Consider the following 19,332-nt stretch of genomic DNA (forward strand, 5'->3'; position numbering starts at 1 on the left):
AGCTGCTTCGGCGAGAAGACGGCGGGAAGGAGGTGGAAAGTATGGAAGCGAGAGTAGCAAATGGTCAGATGAGCAAGGACAATATATAGTCTGGTGAATGGCAGCAGCAGAAGGACATTCATGTGCCTTGACTCATATTCAGCCACGAAACCCAACCATTCAACAAAAGGGTGGGGCGACGCGCGGTGGTGGCTTTTACACAAGACATGAAGGCTGTTGCACAGAAATATAAGTGGTCTCGTGCTGGATTGAGGCGGCTTGGTTTGCTCAAACCTCGCCCAACCACAACATGTTTCCTAGACACTCTAAACAGCCACTTCGCTAACTCGAGTTCACCACCTGAAAACCTGAACTTAATTAGAATTTGCTGAAAATTGAAACAACAAGTGCCTGGTGCGTTCACAAATTTTGTCCATTTCTCCTGATCCCAGCAACTTTCTCACGTGGGACTAGTTTGGGTCATGCCTTTATTAATTGTTACTTAGCAACTTTGAATACAGGAGGGAACTCCCCTGGAATTGGATTCTGTGTCACTAACGGATCTACAATCGGGCAGATGCCATTTTTGAATGTTTCGGTGGACCAGGTACTTCGGAGTATTGATATTTTGTTACCCAAAACAGGCTTCTTTCTTTCTTTACTCTATTGTTATCTTACTTAATTAGGCCTAGTTAAATATTAATAATATCATTTTTATTCTATATTGCTCTTAGTGTAACAGATAGGAGCCCAGAGAAATGTCTCACGCAAAAGACCGCTTTTCTGGCAGTGAGAAGTTTAATTCTATTGTTGAAAAAGACATCCTCGCTGAAGAGAGAACAACCCACAACTGTCTCATGTAGAAGAAAAATATGATTTATCAGACTTTTAATAGGGGTAAAGAAGCAGTGGCTTGTTCTTTTGACACCAGAAAGACAGATAGAAACAGCGGCCTACATCTTCAGCGTCAACTGAGTTAAAGATCCTCGTACGTGAATAATGTAGCTTTCTTGCTTCCGCATCTTGAGCCACTACTTTATCACTATGCCGTAGAATAGGGTAACCGCCGTCGACTCGGCAGATAATGAGATGAACCTTATAGCCAGTCTTTAGGAATTGTAAGGAGAGGTGTCCCTAACAATATATACCTCGGCAACAAGAACAGCAGAACTGATTGCCATTGCGAAGACAATAATAGGAAGATTCACTCGCGCAAAATCAAGACGTCGGACCCAGATCCCTTGCTTAGCAAGCACATCACGCCACATAATGCCAGTCAGCGATGCACCGAAGGTCAGACTAAAGGCCCCGTAGTTCACACCAAGCGCCATGCTATATACTGTTGCCCAGAACGTTCTGTCGCTGATAGGGATTCCGTTCTTTTGGTGGATTTCTTGCCACGCTTGGACGACGCAGGATAGCGGAATGCTGGCACCAATATTTGTGCCTGCAAACTACACGGTTGTAGCAGGTTAGCCAGTGACCTTCAATAATTGGTCTAGATATAGAAACTCACGTTGCACAGAATTGTAGACAGGAGACCCATGCCAAAAATGCTACCAACAGTCCCTGTTTTGTTTACCCAATGGTCCCATCCGTGAGCAAAGACGGGAACCCAACCCTTATGGACTAAAGCTTGTACGAGGACAAACATAGAGAATGCAAAGGGCACAAGTGCAAAAGGGAGGTTCGCTAATGCAACAGTAGCAGTAGGGAAGGTCATCTGGGACCAAAGATACGCATCTGCAACCAGTGAGGTGAGCGTTGGCCGATGCCGATCATTCCTGGGCTGATCCTCAGTGAAATTATTCTCAGCGTCCAGATCGCTCTTCTTCTCGCCCCCTCGGCTCGATTTTATTACTGGACGGCGTTGTGATGAATAGATAGAGTCCGTGTGGCCCAAAACCTGCTGCATCTCCTTCGCCCCGCTCGATAGTGTGTCTGGCAGTTCCTGCGGCGGTCCATTTTGAAGGTCTGAGGTAGCCAATGTACGCTTATTCTCCAGCTCAGTTATCTGACTCCTTGGTTCTCGATCGTTCTGCGGTTGGTCTCCCCGCATTATACTAAAAGGTTCAAGTCGATAGTTTATTACAAGAGTCAGGCAGTTCGCCTTCTCGGAAGCGGGAGGCGCTTGAGTAGCGCTTGGCAGTAACGTTGGAAAAGTCGAAGACGTATTAGTACTGCCAATCACTTGTGTGATCTCGTCTGTGTCCCCAATGTTATCGTGACCACTAATTGCGCCGTTTTGGCTCTGAAATTGACCCGGTGCCGAACTGGCGGGCTCTAGAGAAGAGATACACTGTTCGTCTTTGAGCTTTAGGCCAGCTCTCTCCTCTTCCTCCATCTCTCTGACCACTCGTTCTGCTCGAGTACGTTCAGCTCGAGCAAGCTCAGACTCGTGTAATGCCTTACGAGCGATCTCACGGGTTTCAAGCCGGTGATACCATCCAAATGCAAGGTCCCAGAAGAACATGACGAATGCAGCTGGCAATGCCACCTAGTAATCGGAATGTCCACCGCGGGTTAAGTAAACAGCGTTAAGAACCAGAAGGATAATAACTGTCGAGACCATGACGATGGCTCCGAACGCTGCACTTCTTTTATCTAGATAAGGATTTAGAATTTCTTCCATGGAAAGTGTCCCCTTGGATTCATCGAGATGGTCTTCAAGTTCACCGACTCTTATTCTGGGAACGGGGAGATTGACATTTCGGGGGGGCTTAGCTCTCGCTTCATAAGGGATCTCATGTAGCTTAATCGAAAGAGGGATCAGCGATTCGTCCGCAAAAACGATATACAACAAGATAGGAAGCAGTAGTATGGCCATAGCAAGAACGGGGAGTACCATGTTGGCGGTGTAAGTAACGAACTTGATATTGAAAGCTCCGGCGAGTACAAGGTTGGCCGGATTAGAAGTGACAAGGAGTGCGGTAGCAATATTAGCTACGGCGAACTGGGTATGTATCCATGCTCTTGGATGTACAATGTTGGACGCTATCCGGTTCATGTATGACAGGAACAATACCATAATGGGGTCGTTTCCAATAAAAATGCCTATGCCAAAGAAACAAGGATAGAGATATGCGTATAATCGATGCCCAACCGATCCTGCCCTTTGGAGCACTTTAAATACTAAGTATTTAATTAGACCGGATGCTTCCAGAGAGTTGGCGACAGTGTGTCAAAGGAATACTCAAACTACTTAAGTTACTTAAGTATATACTCATTGAGTATTGAGTAGAGTATAAGTAGCCCCTCTATGACTAAGCTTAAGTAGAGTAGAGTAGACTACTTAAGTAGTTTAACTACTCATCACGTGGTTTATTTTATTAAATATCTCTTTTTATGTTATAAATACTATTTAATTCTTTTCTTTATTATCTTTCTCTACCTTTATTATCTTTTGTACTACTTAAAATTCCTCTAATACTACTTATTATACTAGTAAAAATTTATATAGTAATCACGTGTTATTTTATATATGTGACTTCTAAATAATAAATCAAAGAGAAAAGAAATACATGGGGATTATTTTGACTTCTACTTACTCTTAGATATAATATAACCTTTTAAAGTAAATTTAAAGCTAATAAATAAGTCGGGGGACTCCCTTATAAGGATATGTGCTTGCACGTGACTCACTACTTAAGTCACTTAAGTATATACTCAATGAGTATTGAGTAGAGTATAAGTAGGACATATTTTGGCTGAGTAGAGTATGAGTAGGACCCACTACTCTACTCTACTCTACTCATTTGACACACTGGTTGGCGATGTATCCCAGCGAGAGAAAGACAAGTATAATATCGAATGGTGTAATGTTATCGGCCCCGATCGTGCCATTGTACACTTCCTGTCGGCCAATCGCCGAGATGGCAAGGAGAAAAAGATCTGCTATTAGAGGTGCCGTAACGTAGTTCATAGGGAGGTCGAGCCGCAAGAAGGGTTTGACTAGGTTATTCTCGCCAGCCCTGGAGCCATAATCAGAGCGGTCCTGCTGTGGTGATATGAATCGAACAGCACTTAAGGTGTATATGGCAGCATCCGAAAGTGGTCTAGGGATGTATACTGGAACATCAAATGGAAAAAGTACAACGATATCTGGAGAGTCAGAGGAGTCAGTTCTAGGGACATGATCAACCCTGGTCTCCTCGGCACTACTCACTGGTCAAGGCAAAAATGATAAGCGTGATAATTGATCGCCAATTTTCGATTTGGCTGGTATCAAGATCGTCTGACATTTCGACTGCCCTTTGCGAATGTCGTCGAGGCCGACGCGCTCCCTCAGGCCTTTCATAAAGCGAAGAAATAGAGTAACATCGATGGAGGCGCAGCCGATGCGTCACTGTGTCAGTGGCGCTGTTGCTTAATTGAATTGCAGACCGCCTTGTACAGCGCAGTCAACTTAAGGTGTTGATTCGTTGTAATCGTACCTCATTTCTCGTTTAAGAAACGTCGCTGGAAGCAAGCTTGGCGAATTAAGAGCCCCCAACGTTAGTCTGCCAATCGGGCTACTAAAAATCAAACGCACCTGCATTGGGAGTTTATGGAGCTGAAAGACATGGATGAGCGGATTATTGGTGGGTTTGTGAGGAAGCTGAAAAGATGTATTGGAAACTGTTCGCATTTGGATCTTTAAAAAGAATTAAGTTGGACTGTTTAAACATGGGATGTAAGATTACGTTGAACCTGATCAATGCTTTACCGAAGAACGAAGGTTGAATTGAACGCAAAAGGGTTCAAACCGAAAAGTCAAAACAGCCAACAGTTTGATAGGCTTTGTTGCCGCAGGGGGTTGCTTAGGCTGTAACTATGTTGAGTTGAGTAAGCTGACGGGGTAAATTGGAGTCACAATACACTCTAAACGAAAATAACTGCTTATAACCTCCCTCCTATAAAATCATCAGAGAAAGTGCAAAGGCTGTACCTGGGAACCCTTTATCGGTTTTCCTTGTGGGCACAGCTATTTTATCTTCCATGAATCGTATCGATGATGTCAATGGCGCCAAAGGTAGACCCACCATTACCCGATATCCGTTGGAGTTAAATGGTTTCTTATCTCCGTGCCGAGCTCTATATTGCCCTCCTCGTCTTCCCATCAATATCATTTCTCTTGGGTTTGATTTTCACTTCAGCAATCATTTATGATTTGTTTTGCCAGAACAATGTCGAAACTTACGATAAAATCAACCTTGCGTATGAATTCGGGATATGAGATTCCTATGCTTGGTTATGGGGTCTACCAAACGTATGATAAAGAAATTCCCGCCAATTTTCCTCTCGATACTAAAACAAAATGCAGACCAACCAACATCTGCGAAGAAGTAGTGACGAAAGCCTTCGAGACTGGCTACAGACATGCAAGTTTCACGTCCCAAGTCACTTGCCACCTCTAACACCCTCAGGTCGATTCCGCAGCCGCCTACCGGAACGAAGAGCCTTCCGCTGCAGCAGCCAAGAAGAGCTCCATCCCTCGCTCTCAAATATTCTTCACCTCCAAAGTCCCTCCCAGGAAGTTGTCCTATGAGAGTGCTTCCGCCCAAATCGACGCCTCTCTCAAGCTTACCGGTCTCGGCTACATCGACTTGATGCTCCTCCATGCTCCCTACGGGGGCAGAGAGGCACGAAAAGGAGCATGGAAAGCGCTCGTCGAGGCGAAGGAAGCGGGAAAGGTGCGCAGTATTGGCGTTTCTAACTACGGCGTCACCCATTTGGATGAATTGGAGGTGTACATCAAGGAACTAGAGAAAGAGTGCGGCGGTGAGCGGAAGGGCGGCAAGATCGATGTCGGGCAGTGGGAGGTGCATCCGTGGCTGCCGAGACGGGATATCGTGGAGTGGTGTGAGAAAAGAAGGGTGGTCGTGCAGGCTTATTGTCCAATTGTGAGGGGGAAGAGGATGGATGATCCGGCTTTGCTCTCATTGGTTAAGAAGCACGGGAAGACGGGCGCGCAAGTTCTGATAAGGTGGAGCTTGCAGAAGGGATTTGTGCCTCTGCCGAAGAGCGTGACGCCTGCACGGATTGTGGAGAATGCGGATGTGTACGATTTTGAGCTCGATGTGAAGGATATGAAGGCGCTGGAGTTGGATGTCTATGAGCCTTGTGCTTGGGATCCGACAGTGGCCGCGTTGGAAGACTAGAGACTCCAAGTGAAAGGTTGTGTAATTAGACCCCCTTGAGGGTGCATATACTTTTCCTGACCTCCGTCGTTCTCAAAGTATAGTGTCAGCGATGACCAAGTCTGCTCTTTGGTTTACGTACATTCAATCCTCTACATTTTCATTTTTTTTTTAGGTGGTAAGAACCTAGTTCATTGTGTGCACAAGCAAAGTACCCACCCACCAGACCTAAAGTTAGAGGGAATACTTGAGGATAACTATCAACTGAACGGGGCTTGTGTACAAATTTTTTCTCTTCTATCTGCAACTAGTGGCGTAATATCCCTTTAAACTTCCCATTTCTCTGTGGTGTTGATTGGTTTACCAGCACCGCCAATGCAAGTGAAAAGAGGGTAAGCCAAACCCAGACGGGCGTAGTACTTAAACTCCTCAAAACCTTATGAAGGAGCCAAGTTCGTGAACCCCCGCTCATTTCGAAGTCTCTCCACCTTGGAAAAAACGCAGCTTTCCAGAAGGTAAAAGCCAGTCCAGGCCATGAAGCCGAGTTTCGCCCAGCGCTGTTGATGTACCAGTTAGAGCACCCTGCAGAAAAAACAGTGTGCTCCAGAATTCCATCGAGATTCTGGATGAATTTCTCTTCCGTTTCTGCATTTACTTCAACGACATCTGCGTAGCGGTCGAGGATTGGTGAAATTAGTGTTTTCGCGACGTATTCAACCTGAACTTCAATAGAGAAAATAACTGAGTTGAATGCTGGAAAGGTGTTGGGCCCAAAACTACAGGTCGTGATATATTAGCATTCTATATTTTAGTTTTATCAGCATTAACAAACTTACAGGATGCTGAAGTTAGGACAGTTGTGTACAAAGGTTCCCATATATGCCTGCGCGCCATTCTTCTTTCCCCACTGCGTTGAGATGCTCTCACCTGTCTTGCCCACGATCTCCATGGGTGTCAGAAATGCCTGCACTTTGAAACCAGTTGCCAGTATGATGGCATCAAAATCCTCACTCTTGCCTGTCTGACTGACGATTCCAGTTTTAGTGATCTCCCGAATTCCCTCCGGTAATAAATCCACATTGGAACGGTGCAGTGATGCAAGATACCCTGGGTCAAATATTCTTCTTTTGCATCCGAGTGGAAATTCGGGCACAATGAAATCGTGGTACTCTTGTGGCGTCTCTCGATAGATATAATTTTTCGCCTTGTTCTCCACAGCAATCCGCTGCTTGACTTGCTTCGGTTCTGGCCCGTATACTGATGACAGTTGATCGGTGGCGAGGAAGACCTTCAGTCTGTGGTATCTCTGCCAAAATGGGACGTAACGGAAACAAAGCTTCTCGAATTTAGTGAAATGGTGATTTGGTCTTTCGTGGTACCATTGAGGGCTCCGGGCATATCCACAATCCAAATCAGCCTAGTTATAACAAATTCATTATTTATTTACCTACTGGGTCAGCTTCCGGACGCTTGGTGCAATTGATGGCACAACTTGAGCAGCGCTGCAACCGTTTCCAATCACAGCGATTCGTTTGTCCCGGTAATCGAAAGTGTGATCCCATTCAGCAGTGTGGAATACCTTGCCTCTGTATCCATCCAGTCCCGGAAAACACACGTCTCTCGGTTGAGAGAAACCACCTACAGCAGTTATTAAGATTGCGCAGTGCTTTTTAAATCTTTGCTTGGTCCCAAGATCAAGGAACGACACTTCCCATTCTTGTCGTTCCAAGGACCATTTGGCACCTAAGCATTCGCATCTGAACCTGATGTGCTGGCGAAGATCGAATTTGTTAGCGGTGTCCTCAATATCTACAAGACTATCAGCTGTGGTGTGAATTTGGGGTCCAGAAAATCCTATCTACTGACACTGTAGAATTTCTTCCTGCTCTGCCAGCTCTTGTGACCAATCGGGATTCAGATTGAAGCTGAACGAATAGAGATGGATGGGGACGTCGGACCCACTAGATATATATTAACAGTTAGAGAGAACGTTGCTTAGGGATTTGCTACAAACCAGCCTGGATAAGTATTTGCTCTCCATGTTCCCCCAAGACCTTCGCGTTTCTCGTATATCTGACCACTTAGCTTTGTGTGATGCAATTGCGATATGACATACCTCAAAATTGCTGTACCCAAGCTTCCACTTGAGCGTATGCCCCATGGCAATACCGGCCACCCCAGCACCCACGACAATGGCCTTTGGGCCCGACATAGTTTAAAAACCAGGAACTATTGCGGTGTTTTGCGCCGTATCATCAAGTCTGGAAACCACGCCCTGTGTTCAAAGCCCACGGCTTAGAACTGAATCGGAACAACAATGTAAGGGATCCCTTGCCCCAACGTGAGGCATTCGCAAATTTCTGAGCATACACCAGGTCTAATCAGATTACCGTTAACCACAGGACGGGAATACTGGAGTGCGGGATGTGGCTTTCAAATTACTCCTGAACGGGTTAAGCGAGATGTATTTCCGCAATCCCGCAATCCCGCTGACCAAACTTCCAACTTCCGTCAATTCATGCCCGCCTACGACTTCACTGACGGTCATCCTTCACGAAAAATTCGTACCTGTATGACGGCAAACTGCCTTGGCTGAAGAAAGAGGAGCTTGGCCATGGGGACTATCCCCACTCTGGGGGTTTCATCCACAACAACGGGTTTCCCGGATTCCCCAGATTCTCGACATCTCTAATTCCCCAGATTTCGCCGAATGGACTAGATAACCGAAGCGAAATCCCTAACATTGCCGCTTGCTCTGCTATAGTACCCTCTTCATAGTATTGAGGAGTCTCCCAGTTTTCAATTTACTTTTCGATCTCCTCTTCGCCTGCTACATCGTCACCAAATCAACATGGCGAAATTCACCAAAGCCCGGTTTGGAAGCAAGACATCATATCGTATGATGTCAATCAGTTGCGCTCTCGTAAGTGTCCTGTACTATCTTGACTGTCTTGCATGAATGGGGGCTGAGTTGACTACCGAAATTAGGCATTTGCGCTCTATGGCTACGACGCCGGCGTTCTTGGAGGTGTTCAAAACACCAAGCCCTTTCTCGACGCAATCGGAGTAAGTTTATCTGAAAGATCTCAACGAAGTAGCTGGCTAACACACTTAAGAATCCAACAGGTGTCTACGATATCCCCATGGTAGCTTCATCCTATGTTTTAGCCGCGACTGTCATCTCAGCCTTGGTCATCTTTATCGGCATGCCCTTTGGCAGACGGGGCTGTATCTTAATCGGTGACATGTGTGTAATTGTTGGGTCAGCAATTCAGGCCTCAGCCATGTCAATGCCACATATTATTGTCGGGAGAGTTATTTGCGGTTTCGGAATTGGAGTAAGTTCCATCTTCATAATTCCTGACCTGCTCGATGGTTATTCTAACAGTTAGAAAGTTCATCTCCAGCACCGTGCCAACCTACATGGCGGAAATGGGCATCATGAAAGAACAGCGTGGACCGGAAGTTGCTATTCAATGCGCATGGCTAATCACTGGAATTGCAATTGCTTACTGGATTGACTTTGGGTTCACTCGGACTCAGCATCAGATCTCTTGGGTAAGAATCCTTCGCCAACTACTCCCACTACGAAGACACGCTGCTGACATCGAACAAAGCGCTTCCCCATTGCATTCCAGGCTGTCTTTGCTATCATCTCCTTTGCTCTTCTCTGGTTTCTTCCAGACACACCACGCTGGTACTATGCCAGAGACAGGATCGAAGAGGGTGATTTAGTCCTCATGTTGCTTCATGATAAAGGCATCGATGGCGAAAGTGTGCAGAAGCAAAGAAAGGAAATTTTGTCTTCCATCCAAATGGAAGCTGAGAATGAGAACAAACTCATTCTCTGGAGTCTCGTCTGGGATAACACTGAGCTGCGAGTTGGCCGACGGATCCGTATTTCGTTTCTCATTCTCAGTATTCAGCAGATGATGGGTTTGTGTCCTGACTGACTTCTCCCTCCCAGACAGCCTTAGCTAAAGATTTACAGGAATCAATATGCTGGTCTACTACAGCACTCGAATATTTGCAAACATTGGTCTGTCGCCCTTTTTGTCCCAGCTCCTCGCTGCTGTGATGAACACCATTTTCGCAATCGGGACATATTTCACACCAGGAACTATTGAAAGGTTTGGAAGACGGCAAATCATGCTCTGGACAGCCTTTGGCTGCGGTGTTTCCATTATGATATTTACCATCATGATTGGGTTACCGAATCAGACACCCGCAACCCAATGGACTGCAGTTGCATTCGTCATCCTATACAATCTGTTCTACGGATACGGCTGGGTTGGATGCCCTTGGCTATACGGACCAGAGGTTAGTTGCTTCATAAGAATAATCAACTGTGTCAATACTAACACGTACCGACCTGCAGATTGCCCCTCTACGATATCGACATATTGGTGGGGCTGCTGGGTCACTGGGTGAATGGCTTTTCTCGTTCATCACAGTCTTTGCGGGTGGAATTGGTGTTGACAGAACTGGATGGAAAATCTGGATCTGGCAGATTATTGCTTGCTTCGGTGTTATTCCCTTCGTATATTTCATGTGCCCAGAGGTAAAAATCATCCTCGCACCAGCCACCAGCATATCTGACTGATGATTTCACTAGACGGCAGGAAAGTCCCTCGAAGAAATTGATGCGCTGTTTGCAGCGCCTGGCTATGATGGCTATCACCACGGGGCGGGTGCAGATGAAAAGATTATTGAGAGTGACGGAAGCAATACATCCCATTTGGAGGAGAAGATTGTGGGGAAGAACTAGAGTCCGTCAAAAGTGTGGCAGAACACAAGAAGCACATCATGTACCGTACCATACCTTGAGTGCATTTTTTGTTGGCTGTTTTTTCTGTGGTCGGGGAAAGTTACAGACTGGAGAAATTAGTCCAAAGCCGCGGTGACGGAGAGACAGATCCACGTGGAAACTGTTCTTCAAGGCGTTTCGTATCCTGCACTGTAAAGGAGCATTTTGCTTATTTGCAAACCGCGTTATAATATTCCGAACACTTCCAAATACTTCGCCAATTATTTTACCAATACTCAGACGAAGAAGGAGTATGACAATTATATGCCATTTAAACTTCTATTACATTTTTTTTTTACCGTTGACGACTTTTTGAAACGCCTTGAATTTTCCAAGTTGTTTCCCGGCAATACTGAGTACGAAGTAACCGAGAACCGATCCCGCAGCATCCAAATTTCGTGTGCTCTCGTAATCGTGAGAGCCCAAACTCCTCCGGTCACGACCCGCACCTTTCTTATGAATTCAATTGGTTGTAGACTGTCGGTAAGTACCGATAGCAAGGAGGGATTGGAGAGGATACGGATGCATGCTCCCATGAAATTGGAGACGGGGCGGGCACCCTGTCCAAAGTTCGGGGATCTTGGCATGCGGGGTCAAATCCTACCCCATTTCCACTTCCAAGGTTGAACTAATCTACCTTCACGTCGCCAAACTTTCTAAAAGTTACCTTATCTTTGGTCAACGCTTGAACGGTTACCGACCCAATTCTGCACCTCATGCCGCTCACTGCAAGTCGCGTAATGGAGGGGAAGAAACATGTTACGACCGCATGTTTGCACTGCCGGCGGAGAAAAATCAAGGTCAGCGGCACCGGGATGCCTCAGCCCCCAACTTTGGGGCCATATACTCTCCCACATGAATGTCACTAAATCAATTCTTGACAGTGCGACGGTCAATCGACTTGCTCGAACTGTGCTATGCTGAGTCAAAAATGTCTTTATAATGCGGAAGACGATAATAGAAGGCAAGGCAATCGAAGTGGCATACGACGGAATTCAGCTGACCGAGACCAAGAACTTCAGCAAAGAGGGCATCGAATGCCCTCAAGAACAGATTGGTGCAATTAGAGGAAGCTCTCAAAGCCAACAACATTGAACTGCCACCTCCACCGGCTCCGACAACAACCCGAAATCATGAGAACCAAGAGAACTCTCAAGATAATGCCAGGAGGTCCAGTGTGCGGGAAACTACGGAAGAGACACAACACCAACAATCTTCATCATTCTCTCAGGCAGCTTCTAATCCGCCGGATGAAGTGCAGTTTTCGAGCGATTGGGCTTCTAATGTTACGCAAGACAATGACGAGGTCCTTCGTGAGCGATCAATCAACGAAAGTTCTCTCATTCCGAGTGATGCTTTTGCGGGCACATCCATGCCGGCTTCTGATCTGGAAGCAATCTCCCTTAATTATTTCCAGTCGGGTAGCAGCTTTGATGCCTTAACTGCAGAGCCTAGAAACGCCAGCCCTGACCTTACCTTGCCCCTGAATGCAGACTCTCCACCAAGTCCTCGATTAACGTCATACATCCCAGATACAGGCGAATTCAGGGGTGGCACGGCATCCCGGGACAACATCACCAACTCCCTGGCAGCGCGTATGGGCTCTCTACAAATTGCTGAAGATGGTCAATTGCGTTACTACGGACCTACTTCCAATCTGCACCTCTACCACAATGGACTTCAATCTCTTTCGAGATCAACGATCCAGCACGTGGCGATTGAAGGAAATGAGGTTCTGAGACGTGCCGGTTTAGATCAAAAGATACCACTGGCTGTCGAAATGCATCTTGCACATTTGTACTTTTCTTGGGAAGACCCAGCTATCCACGTCGTAGATGAAGAAATATTCTTCTTGGAGAAGCAGAAGTGGATCGCGGGGAACAAGAATACCCCTTATTATTCAGAGACGCTAAATAACGCCATGTTAGTGTGCTGAGAAGAAACCTCCTCAATCTATGCCGAGTACTGATGAAGTTTTGTAGCTGCGCAATTGGAGCCAATCTGGCAGCAGGGGAGAGACTTGATGTGCCAGAACCAGCCCCCGAATTCTTCTCATCCCGAGCGAAAGCTCTGCTGGATATCGAGATGGATAGTCCCAACGTCGCCACTGTACAAGCTCTTGTGATTATGAGTGCTTCAGAAGCTGCGTTCACCCGAGATGCAAGAGGCTGGTTGTATAGCGGTAAACAATTTAGGCTAGAAAGGGTCACCGGCGGCTAACACTTTAGGAATGGCTGTACGACTAAGCGCAGACTTAGGGCTGCATTTAGACTTGAACGACCAGTACAGAAGTGGAATGCTAAGTCAGCGAGATATGGATGTGAGACGCACTACGTTCTGGGGGGTCTTCATACACGATAAGTTTGTCCTCTAAGGTCTTTGGTGGCAATGTTCCCTGTTAACTGTTTGCAGTATGTGGAGTCTCTATGTTGGCCGGCCTTGGGGAATTAGCATTAGAGATATCTCGGTGTCTCGCCCACTCAAGGAATTAGACGCCGTGAGAAGGAAGTTGTGGAAACCTTATCCAATCAACAATGGACAATCAACGGTACCTCCTGAAGGTCTCTTGGATCCGCTGGAAGCATGTACAGACGCGAACATCACTCTTTGCGGGTTCATGCGACGTATTAACCGCACATTGTGAGTTCTTCTGGAGTCGGAAATGGAGAATCACGTTGACGAAGTTAGGTACTCTGGTCGTAAAATCGGCATTGATGAACTCGCAAAATTTCTCTCGACTACCCAGAAGGAGCTCTCATTGTGGATGGATAACCTATCGCCCGAGTTACGTGTAGATCTGTCAAATACAGACAGGACATATATTCCTCATGTGCTCCAACTTCAGTAGGTGGACCCTGCATTTCCCACCTCCAAATGCTGATCACAACAGCATGCAATTTTATGCGGCGATCATCTTCTTATTTCGACCATATTTCTCGCACCATCTTTTGAGAGCAACCCAGTCCTTAAACACAATGGAGGATCGAGCAGCTGTTGCAAGGGTCAAGTCAGACTGCATCTCCGCAGCCCACAGCATGGTGGAAGTACTAAGATGCTTCCGGAAGCAACACTCACTGCGACATACGAACATCCAAATTGTTCACCTCATCTTCACGGCCTCACTCATTCACATTTACAACGCATGCACTTGCACTGGTGCCGATTCGCAGACCGCCTTAGATGATTTGCAATTTTGCTGCCAATCGCTGGGAGAGATTGGGCAAACTTACTGTTGAACTAGCTAAGTAATAAAGCTAGGGTCACGTGCTTGCAATGTAAACCAAGTAAACGATACTGAATTGACTGCTGTTCTACAGTGGTAAGTAGCCCGTATATATAGCCCTGAACCCCCTAAGTCACATGTACTAAATCCCTATGCCAGCTGAACCGATTACAGCTATACAGGGTATTCCAGCCGTACAGGGTATTCCAGCTATACAGGGTATCCCAGCCGTACAGGGTATTCCAGCTATACAGGGTATTCCAGCTGGACAGGGTATTAAGCTAGTGCACAGCCCCATGGCGTTCGGTTCCAGGGCTTACTAAGCCTATTGGGGGCCTCAGGCCCCTAATTTCAACACTTACGGAAATGCAACGAGGGCACTGGAAGTCATTATCCTTGTTAAGCGAGAGTGGCAAAAGGTCGCAGCTGTTCGGACAGCACAGGGCTTCAAGAGACCTAGTAATGCCCTGAACTACAGTCGGAGTGGAAGCGCAGATGGCGAAGACTTCCGCAAGAAACGTCGACCCTCTTCCAACGTCGCATTCGACCCGCTCAATCCTCCGCGGTTTCTTATGCCATCGGCTTTTGAGACTTTCCGTGTACCACCAAATGACTTGGCCTTGGGGCCTCAGGCTCTGAACGCACCCAGAGATGGTGGAGATATTTACGATGCTTGGGACTTTTTAAATTGGGCCGACCTTGGGGGCGAGATGGTCAGCGACCTTGCTGCACCTCCCGGACTTGGCGGCCAAGGTCTCTTGGAGCAGAATGGTACCAACGAGCAACTCTTTGGAGGAAACTCCATTCAAGACAGCTGAATTCATAATGCGGGTCAGTACGAGTAATTGACACAATTCCTTCAATTTACCACCATGAGCCTTGAGGTTCAATCACTCCACTGCACCGAGCTCTCCAAGAATGCGAGTATGGAGGCAGTACGTCATTGGGGGAAAGTCTCTGCGATTTGAGGACATCGATGGAGTGCCGAACCCTGGGGGACCAATCGGGAACTGAGCGGAAATTTAATCCCGCTTTTCCATATGTATGGCCGCATTTCCATGTTCCATACTCTAACACTGGGAGACGACCAATCACTAGTAAAGCAGATGACAAATGGTCACAGTTCGTTGGTTTTATAATTGCAGAACTTCAATGGTTCTTGAAGTCTCTTCTGTCACCATCCCCACTCTCCCGAACTTGAGATCACTTCAATTGAATTTTCTTAAAAATGGCAGCCAAGAAGGTCTTTATGTCAGTCTATTCCACTTAAATTGCCGTGTCGGGGCTGACATTATTCAGAACGGGAGCAACTGGTTTCATCGGTGGCAGCGTCTTGAATAAGCTTCTCGAGAAACACCCCCAACTTGAGATCACAGCCCTTCTACGCAGTCCTTCTTCAGCATTTTCTGCCAAATACAGCTCAGTTGAAGGGGTCAAGGGCTCATTTGACGATTTCGGAATCATTGAAAAGGCAGCACATGAAGCAGACATTGTAATTCGTAGGCTCTCTCCATTCCTGCAGCTTCGGGTTTGCTGACTCGGCCATAGATACTGGTGACATTAGTCATCCGGGATGCGCCAAAGCCATTCTCTCCGGACTGAACAAGCGAACAGAAGAAAGCTTCTTGATTCACCTAACCGGAACTGGATGTATCTCCGATGAGCGCGAGCAGACGTGGGAAGGAAAATACAATCCGCATGTATGGGACGATGTCAAAGAAATCAACGAGATTTACGACCTCCCCGAGACGGCGCAGCATCATGTCATCGATCAGTGGATTATGGATGCCAGCAACGAGAAACTGAAAACTGTGATTATCTGTCCACCTGATATATACGGCCAGAGTTCGACCATTGGCAATCGGGCGACATTTCTGGTTCCGGATTATGTTGAGGCAATTATCAAGCACAAAGAATCCTTTTATCTAGGTTCTGGAGAGAACATCCGCGGTGTTACACATATCGATGATGTAGTGGATCTCTTCTTACTGATTTTGGCGAAACAACTCGAAGGCCGGAAAGAATTGGACTATGGTAGACAGGTTTGTGGGCGCTCAAAAGTGGGCGTTACTGAAATATGCTGATCAAGGGCGAAGGGATTCTATTTTGCAGTCTCGGATGGCATTCCGTGGAAGAACGCAGCCGAAAAGATCAATGAGCTGGGTCAACATCAGGGCTGGCTGCCCAAAGGAACGAAAGCAGTGTCTTGGAATGAGAGTCAACTGGCGGCTTTGCTACCAAGCGATCCTGGCCGAGTCCTGTACCTATGGGGCTCTAATAGCAGAGCTGAATCTTCGAGAGCGAAGAAATTGGGTTGGAGACCACATGGACCGAGTTTCTGGGAGGCTCTTCCTGAGGACTGTAAAGTAGCTGCGGAGAAGTTGAAGGTTTAAGCAAAATGTCATGGTGAGTTCAGCGGTTGACAACTCGACATGAAAGTCAGGGTTCAAGGAAGATCAATTTATACAGAAACGATGTTTTGAGGTTTGGCTATGAACCTGATTTGGAGGAATGGGCTCTGTATGAGAGATCATCCAATGATAGATGACTAAAAGCTTGAGCAGCAAATGCAATTAAGACTTCCACTTATTATTGGTTTCCCGCTGAAATAATTTAGCCTACACGCACAGAGATAAAATTCGAAATGAATAATAGATATCGAGGGGCGTAAGAGTGCATTAAATAACATATTGCCTAGATAAGAGTTGGAAATGATGTGAATGGGGGCTGTGATTGTGAAGTGTTAAGAGCGAACTTCAGCCTTGGTGATTTCATTATAGTGTGAATGACCTGATATAGTGTGTACTGTGTAGGGTTTACATCTTCTCTTTCTAACGTATCCATCGCCTAAAACCATGGCAGTACATTTCCAAGTATATATTTACGCATCTCCAATTTTCCTTTAATCTCTTGCACTTGGAAATTCTCAGATATACTTATTTAGGCATACTGTGTAATTCTAGGCGCAATTCTTAGCTCCGGGGCTAACTACTCGACATCCCGCATTTCCGCAATCCCGCAATACCGCCAATGAGAAACAGAGACGGCAGCATATGTTTTGAGAACAATGTGAACCCCGGCCGAGCGAAACTACAGGAGGTCAAAAACGAGTAAATTAGAAGTCATGTTCACGTGCTGCCCACGGAATTGTTGGAGCTACAGTTGATCCACCCAAACATTCCGATAGCTCACAACACTTCGAAATTTCAAAACAACCACTAGACTTCTACCCTCTAGAACTTTAGACGTAATATCAATCTGTATCCTTTGCTCCAAAACTGTTGTGATCAACAAATGTATTGCTAAGAAATTGTTGAACTTGGAAGTGTTACCACTAACTCTTTGGGGTTTAAGCATAGTCTTCAAGGAATCTAGAGAGAACATAATACACCCACGTTGCCCCATGGTCACCACATGCGTTACACAACAATAGTTCGACTATAAATTGCGCAGTTATTTGCTATTCTTTCTACCAGCCGTACCACAGACTAACTTAATGCGGAGTACGTCAATAACGCTTCCGGCATTCCTATTCCCGCAAAATTCCCAGACCGGAGATGAACCTGCAATGACGATCCCTTGTTGCCCGCCCCTTCCTGCTTTTCGGGTTTTACAGCAAATTGCCTCGATCTGTCAATTAGTGCCTATTGTATGTATGTATTATTTTCTGCCAAAACTCACTCCATCTATAATCGAATGAACCATGCACTTCACACAGCTAGAAAATAAATCATTGTTCAAGCTTCCTGAAAACACCTCAAACAGAATGGGAATCCAGGGGGAGCCGATCGTTTCAACAACAAGTGCCCTAGGCGTGCCAGGCTTTGCACTCGTTACTGGTGCCGCATCTGGAATTGGTCGAGCTATCGTCCACCTCCTTGCCAGAGAAGGGTGTGCCGGCATTGCACTCGCAGACATCAATCTCGCCAGTGCACAAGCTGTGCAAGCCGAATTAGAATCCTCATCTCCAAACCCTAAATTCAAATGCGTGGCTATGCGAGTAGACGTACAGGATGAGGAGTCCATCATCGCTATGGTGAAAGAGACGGTGGCAGCATTCAGCAGGATAGACTATGCTGTTAATTGTGCCGGTATTGGGATGAAGAAGCCACTTGCGGATACGGAGCTGCAGGATTGGAATCGAATGGTTGGGATTAATATGACGGGTGTCTTCCTATGCTTGAAGGCAGAAGTTAAGCAGATGATGTCTCAACAATCTTTGACTACTGATCGGTAAGCTATACCTGCGTTGTAAATTTGAATTTGTTCTGAAAAATATGACAAATAGTGCATACGCGCCACTTCAAAGAGGTGCAATCGTCAACATCGCCTCCCTTGCTGCCATCAACGGCCTTCGCCATTCAGGTGCCTATACGGCAGCAAAGCACGGCGTAGCAGGGATAACTCGAACGGCCGCTCTTGACTATCCCGAGATCAAGTGCAATGCAATTGTGCCCGGGTACATCAAAACCCCTTTAACGGACGCCCCTGGAGAGATGCGTACGAACGCTCTGATCAAGGTCAATGACTGGACTCCCATGCAGCGATTCGGGCTTCCTGAGGAGATCGCAGAGGGTGTGGTATGGCTTTTAGGTTATCGAAGTAACTTCGTGCATGGAAGTTGTCTTGTGATGGACGGTGGATATCTGACACATTAGAAGTCATTCAATTTAAATAGTAGAACCCTGCATGGCCTTTCCCGTACAGTACAAAACACCAAGTCCACTATTCCTATGCGTTCAAAGCTTAGTAAGAACATCCTGAGTATGAGTTTATAGCTCCTCAGCCATCTTGTGCTCGTCACGGTCTCGTCCAACCGATCGTTGCTCAACCACCTGATGGGTATGTAGTATTCTCCATTTGCCAGATTATCTTTCTTTGTGCTTGCCGCGGCCTAGAGCTGGCTGAGACTGCCATGCTTCACCTCCATGAATGAAACGCCTAAGAATAAGAAAATAATCTTCATCACGATTTCATGACCGAATGATATAGTGGTCATGAGATCAGTGTAACTTGCCTCGGGGTGCATTATGAGAACCCAGCCTCGCAATATTACGGCACTGAGATTTGCAACTGAGTAGCTTTCCCCAGAGTTGATGGCGAACTTCGGTTTTGTTCGAGAACGCCACAAAACTTTTTTTATTTTATATTTTATCTATGCTTAAGGTATTAAATACCGCGGTTCCGATATGGAGTGGCCGATG

General features: G+C 46.3%; 7 protein-coding genes across 7 annotated transcripts; 5 read left to right on the plus strand and 2 right to left on the minus strand.

The window, feature by feature from the left end:
* Window positions 1–1,088: 1,088 nt before the first annotated feature.
* Window positions 1,089–4,220, minus strand: K444DRAFT_646260 (uncharacterized protein; the record flags this gene model as incomplete). The annotated part of the gene is made up of 5 exons (XM_024885181.1): window positions 1,089–1,433; window positions 1,496–2,476; window positions 2,513–3,135; window positions 3,742–4,080; window positions 4,145–4,220. 5 exons carry the CDS (start codon window positions 4,218–4,220, stop codon window positions 1,089–1,091), a joined length of 2,364 nt encoding a protein of 787 aa, XP_024731318.1.
* Window positions 4,221–5,102: 882 nt separating this feature from the next.
* K444DRAFT_618237 (aldo-keto reductase-like protein) lies at window positions 5,103–6,225 on the plus strand. The gene is made up of 3 exons (XM_024881275.1): window positions 5,103–5,227; window positions 5,282–5,339; window positions 5,385–6,225. Exons 1-3 carry the CDS (start codon window positions 5,145–5,147, stop codon window positions 6,117–6,119), a joined length of 876 nt encoding a protein of 291 aa, XP_024731319.1. The 5' UTR covers window positions 5,103–5,144; the 3' UTR covers window positions 6,120–6,225.
* Window positions 6,226–6,405: 180 nt separating this feature from the next.
* On the minus strand, window positions 6,406–8,310 carry K444DRAFT_539661 (FAD/NAD(P)-binding domain-containing protein; the record flags this gene model as incomplete). The annotated part of the gene is made up of 6 exons (XM_024875646.1): window positions 6,406–6,874; window positions 6,935–7,515; window positions 7,567–7,907; window positions 7,965–8,059; window positions 8,113–8,183; window positions 8,215–8,310. 6 exons carry the CDS (start codon window positions 8,308–8,310, stop codon window positions 6,406–6,408), a joined length of 1,653 nt encoding a protein of 550 aa, XP_024731320.1.
* Window positions 8,311–8,949: 639 nt separating this feature from the next.
* On the plus strand, window positions 8,950–10,866 carry K444DRAFT_539721 (putative sugar transporter STL1; the record flags this gene model as incomplete). The annotated part of the gene is made up of 8 exons (XM_024875656.1): window positions 8,950–9,021; window positions 9,087–9,164; window positions 9,215–9,436; window positions 9,495–9,656; window positions 9,716–10,034; window positions 10,090–10,418; window positions 10,477–10,659; window positions 10,714–10,866. 8 exons carry the CDS (start codon window positions 8,950–8,952, stop codon window positions 10,864–10,866), a joined length of 1,518 nt encoding a protein of 505 aa, XP_024731321.1.
* A 757-nt stretch (window positions 10,867–11,623) lies between these two features.
* K444DRAFT_598015 (uncharacterized protein) lies at window positions 11,624–14,224 on the plus strand. The gene is made up of 8 exons (XM_024878513.1): window positions 11,624–11,705; window positions 11,790–11,869; window positions 11,920–12,828; window positions 12,888–13,087; window positions 13,134–13,266; window positions 13,318–13,545; window positions 13,594–13,749; window positions 13,796–14,224. Exons 1-8 carry the CDS (start codon window positions 11,646–11,648, stop codon window positions 14,139–14,141), a joined length of 2,112 nt encoding a protein of 703 aa, XP_024731322.1. The 5' UTR covers window positions 11,624–11,645; the 3' UTR covers window positions 14,142–14,224.
* Window positions 14,225–15,151: 927 nt separating this feature from the next.
* On the plus strand, window positions 15,152–16,570 carry K444DRAFT_129140 (NAD(P)-binding protein). The gene is made up of 4 exons (XM_024870439.1): window positions 15,152–15,379; window positions 15,428–15,627; window positions 15,677–16,170; window positions 16,225–16,570. Exons 1-4 carry the CDS (start codon window positions 15,357–15,359, stop codon window positions 16,519–16,521), a joined length of 1,014 nt encoding a protein of 337 aa, XP_024731323.1. The 5' UTR covers window positions 15,152–15,356; the 3' UTR covers window positions 16,522–16,570.
* A 1,324-nt stretch (window positions 16,571–17,894) lies between these two features.
* K444DRAFT_539798 (putative 3-oxoacyl-reductase FabG) lies at window positions 17,895–18,786 on the plus strand (the record flags this gene model as incomplete). Its single annotated transcript, XM_024875664.1, has 2 exons — window positions 17,895–18,361; window positions 18,417–18,786. 2 exons carry the CDS (start codon window positions 17,895–17,897, stop codon window positions 18,784–18,786), a joined length of 837 nt encoding a protein of 278 aa, XP_024731324.1.
* Window positions 18,787–19,332: the final 546 nt, after the last annotated feature.

This window comes from Hyaloscypha bicolor (assembly GCF_002865645.1).
Source record: "Hyaloscypha bicolor E unplaced genomic scaffold K444scaffold_135, whole genome shotgun sequence".
NCBI lineage: Eukaryota > Fungi > Ascomycota > Leotiomycetes > Helotiales > Hyaloscyphaceae > Hyaloscypha > Hyaloscypha bicolor.

Excerpts from the sequence above, each read along its gene's own strand:
- K444DRAFT_618237 (XM_024881275.1), top strand. The coding sequence starts at position 5,145 with ATGTCGAAACTTACGATAAAATCAACCTTGCGTATGAATTCGGGATAT. Across the intron at positions 5,228-5,281 it reads GGTTATGGGGTCTACCAAAC|ACCAACCAACATCTGCGAAG; the intron begins GTATGATAAAGA and ends AACAAAATGCAG. Across the intron at positions 5,340-5,384 it reads TCGAGACTGGCTACAGACAT|GTCGATTCCGCAGCCGCCTA; the intron begins GCAAGTTTCACG and ends TAACACCCTCAG.
- K444DRAFT_598015 (XM_024878513.1), top strand. The coding sequence starts at position 11,646 with ATGGAGGGGAAGAAACATGTTACGACCGCATGTTTGCACTGCCGGCGG. Across the intron at positions 12,829-12,887 it reads GAGACGCTAAATAACGCCAT|CTGCGCAATTGGAGCCAATC; the intron begins GTTAGTGTGCTG and ends GAAGTTTTGTAG. Across the intron at positions 13,546-13,593 it reads CGACGTATTAACCGCACATT|GTACTCTGGTCGTAAAATCG; the intron begins GTGAGTTCTTCT and ends TGACGAAGTTAG.
- K444DRAFT_129140 (XM_024870439.1), top strand. The coding sequence starts at position 15,357 with ATGGCAGCCAAGAAGGTCTTTAT. Across the intron at positions 15,380-15,427 it reads GCAGCCAAGAAGGTCTTTAT|AACGGGAGCAACTGGTTTCA; the intron begins GTCAGTCTATTC and ends GACATTATTCAG. Across the intron at positions 16,171-16,224 it reads AATTGGACTATGGTAGACAG|GGATTCTATTTTGCAGTCTC; the intron begins GTTTGTGGGCGC and ends TCAAGGGCGAAG.